At 44.1% G+C, this 9,776-nt stretch overlaps 2 protein-coding genes across 4 annotated transcripts; one reads left to right on the forward strand and one right to left on the reverse strand.

Annotated features, from left to right (window-relative positions):
* Window positions 1-117: 117 nt before the first annotated feature.
* LOC112880523 (probable polygalacturonase) lies at window positions 118-2,540 on the reverse strand. The gene is made up of 3 exons (XM_025945181.1): window positions 1,709-2,540; window positions 1,067-1,398; window positions 118-792 (listed from the first exon to the last, which is right to left on the reverse strand). The coding sequence occupies exons 1-3, from the start codon at window positions 2,266-2,268 to the stop codon at window positions 305-307; spliced, it is 1,380 nt and encodes a 459-aa protein (XP_025800966.1). The 5' UTR covers window positions 2,269-2,540; the 3' UTR covers window positions 118-304.
* Window positions 2,541-3,366: 826 nt separating this feature from the next.
* On the forward strand, window positions 3,367-7,498 carry LOC112880524 (OTU domain-containing protein At3g57810-like). 3 transcript variants are annotated; one of them, XM_025945183.1, is made up of 7 exons: window positions 3,368-3,711; window positions 4,507-5,018; window positions 6,067-6,188; window positions 6,307-6,347; window positions 6,436-6,534; window positions 6,792-6,987; window positions 7,133-7,498. In XM_025945183.1, the coding sequence occupies exons 2-6, from the start codon at window positions 4,532-4,534 to the stop codon at window positions 6,961-6,963; spliced, it is 921 nt and encodes a 306-aa protein (XP_025800968.1). In that variant the 5' UTR covers window positions 3,368-3,711; window positions 4,507-4,531; the 3' UTR covers window positions 6,964-6,987; window positions 7,133-7,498. The 3 variants fall into 3 exon arrangements, with proteins under 3 accessions (XP_025800969.1, XP_025800968.1, XP_025800967.1); XM_025945182.1 differs by having other exon boundaries at window positions 7,150-7,498; XM_025945184.1 differs by lacking the exon at window positions 7,133-7,498 and having other exon boundaries at window positions 3,367-3,711; window positions 6,740-6,968.
* The last annotated feature ends 2,278 nt before the right edge of the window (window positions 7,499-9,776 follow it).

Here is a 9,776-nt window from a genome sequence, read left to right on the forward strand (position 1 = left end):
AACTTATGCACGCACATCACGCTCACACGATGCCCGCGAGTGAAGCGTGAATTTTCGCAGTAGCATTCTCCCATTCAGCTAATCGAGATAGCCGCATGAACAGATACACTCGAGAACAAGACCAGAGATACCCTTAAACTTGAATTCAGATCTCACAACACAATTACAGCACGAATTTTCGCCCATTTACACAATTACAGTACTGTTGGGAATTGGGATCTCTTATTAACATATTGCGCAAAAAGAATCACCCCTTTTATTCATCATGATACAGATACACAGGTACAATCGGGGAGTGGCAAATTCACTGAACATCCACCGACTGCCAGTCATGGAAAGACAGCTTGTCGATGGTCGACGGCCGGAAAAGGATGGGATTGACGTCCCAGCCTTTCAGGCTTCCTCTCGCCCATCTCATCCTCACGTTGTCGATCTCCAGGCCGGAGATGTGCTCCAGCATCATGCCACCAGTCTTATGCTTCACCATCTGCTCACATCCAGGTCTGTAATCGTACAGGCCTCCCGTGTAGTTTGTCCACCGCTTGTAGGTCAGGTTGACATTCTTGAATTTCAGATTGCGGAGCAGCCCGTGCTTCGATCCAGCCAAGAAAACTCCGTTTTCTGATACTGACGAGATGTTGATGAATCTTATGTCTGAAATGGTGCCTTCTTTTGAATTTGCCTGCCTTGGGCAAGTTGTGATGTAGATTGGTTCGGCTCTTCCCCACCATAAAGGATGGTAGTATCTGGTGCTCATTTTGATGTTTGAAAACAGCACATCACTCACATTTCCTGCAACACTTGCACAGCTCAATATTAAGAGAAGCTAGTCCACAAGACAAAGTTCAACATACAAATTTTCAGGCCCTAAAGCAGTCTATACTCTATAGTATGTCAAGGCATGATAGAAGTACATATGAGGTTCAGGTTGCCTTAAAACTGTCCTTCAGATTTTCTTTAAACATTATTACTGTTCTAGAAGGCTTAGAAGTTGAGAAGGAAATAGAAAGCTTTTATACACTACTTGTATGAATACACACTGACAATTGCAAGCACAGGTTAGTACCTCCATCCCGGATCTGCATCCCAAGTCCTCGATGTGAATCAACTATTGTAATGTTGTCAAAGACCAGCTTATTGAAGTTGAAGGAGCTTCTGCTTCCAAACTTGATAGCACAAGATTTAGTTCGGATCCAACAGTTTGTGGCTGTCAAGTTGTAAACAGGCCCAGCGGATGACTTTGGGCATAAAGCATCATCTCCAGTGTCTATGTGGCAATCGGTTATGACAGTGTTGTTAGAATCCGTAATGTCAATGCCATCATTGTTGGGACTGTTAAAATCCCCAAATATAGACACATTGCGGATCACTGTGTTGTCACATCTGACAAGGTGAAGACTGCGAGCAATGCAAGTGTAGAGCCTGTTAATTTTGGCCAAGTACACCGACAAATAAACACACTCTATTTCTGCTAATTCTCTGTCCTAACTAGGAAAACATATCAAGATAGTAAGTTATTTCCCACAACCACAAGAACACGAGCAGCAGAGCAAAAACTTGTTGATTCTAGCATATTTGGAATGGAAAAATCAGGAAGGCTTGTCTGTACCAGTTCACACTTAGGAGTATGGTTTCAGCAGTGAAATTAGCAGCTATCGGTATGTCCCCTGAATCGATCAATGAAGTTGAGGGATCACAAAATGCTTACCACCAGTAGGCGGGCTGGTTGAGTGTGATGTCGTGGATCCTAACATCCTTGGAGTCAATGAAGCCGACGAGCCGCGGCCGGCACTCGTCGCCCAGGCAATCGCCGGTGGCGTTCCAGCTCACCATGACGTTCTTCACCTCGCTGGGCGTGACCACGAACGCCCCGCCCTGGCCGTTGATCTCGCCGCCGCCCGTGATGCCGGCCCCAGTGGTGTTCTCGGCCAGGACGACGTACCACCGGCGCGATTCGGGCGGGTAGTCTGCCTGCCTGGTCCCGCCCAGCAGCCTCGCGCCGGGGGCCACCTCGAGCACCACCCGCGAGCGGAGGTGGACGGTCGCCGTCAGGTAGTTGCCCGGCGCCGGGAGGAGAACGCGGCCCCCGCCCGCCGCCGCGCAGGCGTCCACAGCGGCCTGAATCGCCGCCGTGTCGTAGCAGGACCCATCGCCTGCCGCGCCATAATCAGCCACGGAGAAGACACGGCTGGACCGTGCGGCTGGGATTACTAGTACCAGCAGCAGCAGGAAGGGCGCGGCTGCGAGCTGAAGCGGAGGAGACGCCATTGCGACGTCTGGCTCCAAGAAATCACTAATTACTCTCTTCTACTCCTCTGCGCGCTATCAAGTTGGAATCTTTGCGGCTTGGAGGACCATGCGCGGCGCTAGTGTAGAATAATTGCACGGAACCTGCTCGAAGGTGCTTAATTTTCTTCAGCTGGGTCGGATTGGGGTTCATGTCGCCGTCGCGAAGATGTCTTGGAATAGAAAGGGTTTGTTCCGAACGGATAAAGGGAGAGGTTGCTGAAGGGGAGGGGAGGAAAGTGGACAGGTTGTTCGGATCGACTGTAACCTTGACTTCTCCATTAAGCTAATAGCCAACAGTAAGGTATTGATCCAATTTTAAGCTCTTTAGAACAAGAAATTCTAATAGACATCAAGCCAGAAAGCGTCACCCCACGTTTGGGTCCATGTTCTATTAAAGTTCTATGGTTATCGGAATACTTTATCAATATATTGACAATTCCATATATTTTAACTTTGTCATAGGCTCAGGAGATTCGTTTGAGTATACGTTATAATATTCAATTACAGCTCCTAACAATATTGATTACTTTGATCTAAGCATCACAAAATTCTCGATAGTTTTGCACTCTTTGTTATTACTAGCCAGGATAATTTATATATTTATCAAGTGGATATCTTTGATACAGTGACCCCGAAAAATATCTAATAGCATTCACCACCACTACTTGGGAGTGAGTAATGCAAGATTATTTTACAGGCATGAGACATAATATAAGGGCACACTGCCGTAATGCCTCGAAATAATAAGGTCTGTTAATTTTAAAAGTAAATTCAATTATAAGATGGAAAACCTTAATCAAAATTGTTCCTCTTATAGAAAATTTGTCAAAAGAAAGTTTCCTGGAGGGAGACTCGTACTTTGCAACCTACTTTTTTTCGAGGGCAATCTACACTTGAAACATACCCATGGCTGAAAATGTGATTTTTGTTTTGTAGAGGATGAAAATGTGAAATAGTTAGTGATACAACAAACACAGAGAAACCATGGCCCAATGAGGCCTAACATGGCCTGAGGGCCCAACACGGCCGCAAAATTGCCAGCCCGTCCAAGACCCAGTTTCTAAGTTCCTCGTCTTCATCCTCTCAAAAAAAAAAAGAGTTCCTCGTCTTCATCCGTTCAACGTCAATCCCTGTGCCTGTGCCTGTGCTGTGAGCGAGCCGACGAATCCGTGCGGAACCCCCTCGTCCCTGCAGCCCAAGCCTGAACACCGAACAGAAGAAGAGGTCTGTGCGCGAAGCAGCGCCCCGAGCCCCCGACAGCGTCCTGCGCGAGAATCGAAAGCTGCTTCGCCTGCACAAGCCTCTAATCCTCTCCGCCGCTCCAGCACCAAGAGCTTCCAATTTTGGCGCTTGTTGCTGCTTAAATTTCTCCATTTTCCTTAAAAAAATCTCCGTTCGATTTGCCGAATCGGAAGACCAAAGGTATAAATCGATTTTCTTTACCTGTTGTGATTAATTTCCTCTCTCTTTAATCCTCTGTTCCGTGAAAGTAATATCTTTATTCCCTCGTTGTTAAATGTTAAATTAAATCATAAATTCACCTCCCATTTGGATGGTTCCATTTTAGCCCTAGGGTTTAGGGGTTTGTGTGTAGTAGGCTACCTAGACGGCAATTGCAGTGTGTAAGCTGGTTAGCTGATGATGTGCCTTTGTGTCTGCCATTACCCATCTAGGGATAAGGCAAAGTCTTGGTTCGGGGCATTGTATACGAGTATGAATAAGGATCTGGAGGTTGCTGTCCTTGCTTGATATATTTGGGGTTTGGGAGGACTGTCTTCATTTTAGCACATTCTGACTCCTGATAAGTTCAAAAGATAGCATGGATTGAATCCTTTATGCAAGCTTAAGAGCGAAAGGAAAATGTTAAAGAGTTTGCACTTGTTCAATATATTGAGTAACATAGAGAGCTTCGATCATGTTGTTTCTGCCAAAAATGAAATGGTAGCTTGCTGAAAGTTTGGTGCCATTGGCAGCCTTTAGTCCTTGATGCTTGCTATCTCTTGTGTATTTATTTATTTTCCGTTAGCACTGAAATTTAATTTTAACCTTCTTCAATTGTCGCTACTAATAATTGTCATTGAAGCTGCTCTCAAATTTAACTTCGATCTTCTTCAATTGTCACCGAAGCATATCACAAATCTGCCTTGTTTATCTGTAGAAATGATAATATGTTCCACTAATAATTAATATTAATTCCCCATATATGCATGCTTTCAGTTACACTTGGAACTACCCGAAGGGAATGCTTCTCAACACACCTAGTATTTCCTGGCGATGCTGTACTTCATGGAATATGTATTCTGAGTCTAGGCAGTTACCAGGAAGGTTGACTCAAAGAGTTGATTTATGGAATTCTTCGTGCTCACAAACATTAAGGCATCACGCCAGGATAGGTTCAGTTAAGAAGAACATAAAGCCATCTAATCTGCAAACTACAGCATGTTCTGTCAGTTTAGGGCGAGAGTCGCAGTGCAGACTATCAACAAGAAGCCAAATCCTAAGTGTAAAGTCTGGTATACTTTCCCATCACAAGTTTTCTAGTATAAGTTGGCGTTTGGGAAGTATGCCACGAAAAATAGGAGGTATAGCCTCTGGACAAGGTTTTGCAGTGTCTGGGATGGCAAGTGCTGAGGGTCCTGTGGACAACAACATTGATAGCACCCAGCCTGCTGAATCATCAGCAAATTTATCTCATGGGAAGAAAGTTTACACAGATTATTCTGTCACTGGTGAGAGTGAAAACGATTCCTTTCATTTTTAAAAAAAAAGTAAATTACACCCAGCATTCAACAACTTGTATGGTTGTATCACTTTGATCCAACAAATAGCTAAACATGCAAATTGATGCGCGAACTTGTCAAATGTGTTTAGATACGGTCACATACACTCTACATGGATGTTTTTGCCACAGTGGCACGTGACATGGACGGTTTTATGCATGTAACTCTCTATCTTTGTCCCCTTCTCATCTAAGTTTTAACCATGCATTTCTCGTATCTTTGACATCGGTGAAAAAATTAAAAAACTTTAATGATGGGTGACCAAGTGTATCAGTTTATTAATCCAAGTTATGTGTTAATCTAACTTTGACTCGTAAGTTATATGTGCATAATAACAGTGAAGTCTAAAATTTTTGCAACTTCTCCCGTGTTACATGGTTGATTATTGCAATCAGATAAACCTAGTACTAGTATATTAATACTATTTAATTACTTTTTTCGGTTCTAGTGTTGATGATATTGTTTTTTATTTCGTGAAGTGCATAGTAAATCATCAGAAAAGGACTGTGCAAAGCTGCAAATATTTCTTTTAATCCTTTTACTTCGGAAACAAGAACTAATGAAGTGTACAGTAGAAACAACAGGTCCAGGGTGATCTTGTTGTCAAACTTTGATTAAAAAATATATACTTGGTTTATTAAGTTTTCCTAATATTTTCACCGATACCAGAGAAATAAGAGTTGCACGCAGTTGAAGGCTTAGATGAGAAGGAGGGACAAACATAGGGGGTTACGTGCATAAAACCATCCACATCACCTGCCAAGGTGGCAAAATACATCTACATGGAGTACATGTGACCGTATAATCGTATATGCACACATTTGATAAGTTTGTGTATCGGTTTGCACGTTTTTCTACTTGTTGGATCAAAGTGATTCATCCATGCAAGTTGTATGGTGGATGCAATTTACTCTAAAAAAAATGCAATGTGCCACTGGTCAAAGTGGATTAGTGGAATATCAAATAGTCGTTCATAGTTGAACCATATGACACACAGGTATTCCTGGAGATGGAAGATGTCTGTTCCGTTCTGTGGCCCATGGTGCTTGCATTAGATCAGGGAAACCCATACCTAATGAGGATCTTCAGAGAAAGCTAGCCGATGAGTTGAGAACAATGGTATGCGTACAATATTATGCTGCCAGATTCATGCTTCTGATTGCGAAAGTTCATAAGCAGCAAGCTACCTGGTGATTTTCATCATCTGAATCCTATGTGTAAACTTTTCTTCCTTTAGGTTGCTGATGAGTTTATCAAGAGACGAGCAGAGACTGAATGGTTATTTTCTCTATTTCATAACCATGCAGTTTGTTTTCCATCTAAATAGATAGTGTTGTGCTTATCCTCGATTTCAACATTTTTCCAGGTTCATTGAAGGGGACTTCGATGCATATGTCTCTCAGATTAGAAAGCCACATGTTTGGGGAGGTGAACCAGAGTTATTCATGGCTTCGCATGTTCTTCAGTGAGTGTTAGCCATGGTCTGAAGATTTTCTTAATCTTTGCTACTTAGCTAAAGCTGTGTGGGATAAGTTAGTTTCACCCATACTTCTTTACTGTACTAATGCTTCTTTAGCATCATATTCAATTCCTGCAAGTATAATTCAGTTCTTGGGTGAAAGAATCTGCCACAATCATTCAAGCAATATATTTGGCATTTTGATTTGCAGGTTGGCTTCTTTAATATGGTCGTTTGGCATAACCATGACACTGCATTTGCAGGATGCCAATCACGGTTTACATGCATGATAAAGAGGCTGGCGGTTTAATAGCAATAGCTGAATATGGCCAAGAGTATGGGGCAGAAGCCTCCATCCAAGTTCTTTATCATGGTTACGGCCATTATGAAGCTCTACAGATACCGGGAAAGGGTGGTCCTAGGTCAAGATTGTAACATTTGCAGCTCAGCTTTCAAATGGTAAGTTTTATGCCCGATATTTTGGTCCTTTCTTCCTTTATAACATGTTCCAATGTCATCAGAGTTCGAGTTTGTAGCCAAGATAGGAGGTGTTGCCGTGCTGGCTCTTCCATTGCTTGTGTAGACTTATTACTGAACTTTATAGGTCGCTTCCCTTGGCAGGCGGAGAGACACCGGCAGCAAGTTAAGATCCACATTGCTGTGCTTTTGTGGCGAGGAACAGATGGCCAGAATTCGGCACATGCCTGGAGCTGCCAAAGGAACGGAGATCTGCACCCGCTTTCCTACCAAAACATTCCAACTATTGAGCCCTGTGCGCTGCCTACATCATTGCAAGGTCAGATGCTGAAGATTACCTTACCGTTGATGCTCTCTTGGAGTCAAAAGCTGCATATAGCTTTTTACCCCTAAACCCTTGGCTATACAGAGTTCTTGTCAAATATTGCTGGCAACATCGCTTGATGGGTCGTGTATTCTTGTCATCTTGGTGTTTATCCACACTTCTCCTCTACATACGACACGCACACGCTAAGCGTTCTCGTGTTCGCCGAAAGCTACTTTGAGGTGAAACCGATCAAGCTTTGTAGTCTGTAGAACCTTGACGGTGATCATGAAGCGGGTGGAAGTGTGAAACGTGAAGAGACCCAGCTCCGGCGCTCCGCCGTCGCATCTTCCGGCCGTTCCGGCAAAACCGGCGAGCCGCAATCCCTGAATCCCCGGCCAGAAAACTTAACACGAAACCGCAACCCATCGCAGTTCGCAGACCCTGAGATCACGCTCGCTATCGACACCCAACGCACCGAGAGTTTTCTTTAACCCCGTCGCCGGCGACACTCCGGCAACGCGCTCACATGCCGCTGCCGGCACGGGCAGGAGCAGGGGGCTCCCGATCAGATCCGCGCCGTGCCCCGGCCGGTGTCCCATGCTGCCGCGCCTGTACGGCGGGTGGGTTCTTACGCGTCGCATGGGCGCCACCGTTTCGTGCGCCGCATCTGTGTACGGTGGTCAGAGTGGCCGGATGGGCGCACCACCTCGCGCATTCAAGGGCCAATAAAAACTGGACCTTGCCGTCCGCTACCGTGCGTTCAGTTCGTTCCAGATCGAGCGGAATGTTCAGCGCGCGTGCTATATATACTCTAATGGTGATGTACAGTACTTACTACTTCCGATCTTAAATATATGCCGTTTAGGACTTAAATTTCAAAATCCTAAATGTCGTATATTTAAGAAATTGTCTTGTTCACAGAAAAGAGGGAGGACAAATCATCTTTTTATGGAGAAAAAATTGAGGACAGCTGTGAATTTTCGAACCGGAGAAAAGTACACAAAAGCTGCATGGTTCTCCTATCCAATGTAAGGTGCCAAGAACTGGAAGCTTATCCCCCATATAGGAATAATAATCTGACGTAATTTTAGGTAGTGAGAGGAATACAGTTCCATTATTACACCTTTTTCACGACACAAAGGGTCGCAGTTGCTATCGAGATTTTTCACCGGATTATTCTCGCGCGAATATAAATCAAGGAACATTTGCAGATAATAATGCAAAGATATTCTTGTGTTCTGCACGATCAAAACGATTCCAAGAATTATTGCTGGTGTATATTTACCCCGTTGGGAGCAATGGGAACATCATACTCCAGGAGTGGCGATCTCCAGATAATGATCATGTGGTACACATAGGTTTTGCAAACCGGTCCATTGGGATCAATCCGGTTATGGCATTATACTCGGGGAAATTCTTCGTATCCTTACGTGCACGGCATGGTCCTGCTCCCTGATCGAAGACGATGCCTTACGTGGTGATGCCACCAAGAAATTCTCATCGTGATAATTATGACATCTTATGCACGGGGCCCTTGATTTTACGGCGCTGGATTCTTGAGGAATAGCATCCTCGTGTATGGTTCATCGGTCATCACTTTAGACCATGGCACACGATTCTTGAGGAAAGATCCATCACATGTTCTATACATACATACGTACCTAACTTATGCAAGACAATAATGTACTGGTCTAATTGCACAATAATATACCGTTCTAATTGCACTAAAAGAAAAACAATATCCATATAATCCTTGAATGAGCCACAACCTCCATCCCCACCGGACGAGGAGGGGGAGGGGGAGGGGGAGGGGTGCTTACATGCTTGTGGAGCCATGGCTTCCCGAATAGATATTGTGTTATTTTTTCGTGCAACGGTGATGGTGGTGGATTTTTGTGGTTGTCTACACTGAGAACCCATGGGTGGTTTGATGCACTCCTTTTTGTCAGCGGAGGGCGGGAGGGGAGATGCGAGTCATCCCCATTTGGGGTTTGTTATAGTTCAATTGCGGGCGGTATTACCAGATTACCCTAAATCTGATGTTTCAAGGAGGCTGATGTTCAACCAGCAAGGTAAATATGGATGCTCCACCATGTGTTTAGCTAGATACGTTTTATAGGGTGTTCCAGAGTGTTTGGTCTTATAAGATATCCGAAATTTATGATTGATCAACGATTCCTGTATGGGAATTGTTGCATGGTAGTGGTTTTCGCCCAAGGCAATCCAAAGTGCAGTAGAGTCCACAAGAGGTGAGAGCAAAATGAGAACGGGGTCTTTTTCAATGTAGCTTTTAAATTTTTTCAGGTTGATTCATGTCATGTAAGATGTGCTACTATTCATTTTTATAATATAACCCCCTTCCCTTTGAGGACCAGTGACACCGTAAATCACAGCTTCAAGAATGAGGAAAAAAAATGAAATAGCCACAGCCCACAATATCCTATTCTTTTCTCACCCAAATTGC

Source organism: Panicum hallii, chromosome 2 (assembly GCF_002211085.1).
Source record: "Panicum hallii strain FIL2 chromosome 2, PHallii_v3.1, whole genome shotgun sequence".
Lineage (NCBI taxonomy): Eukaryota > Viridiplantae > Streptophyta > Magnoliopsida > Poales > Poaceae > Panicum > Panicum hallii.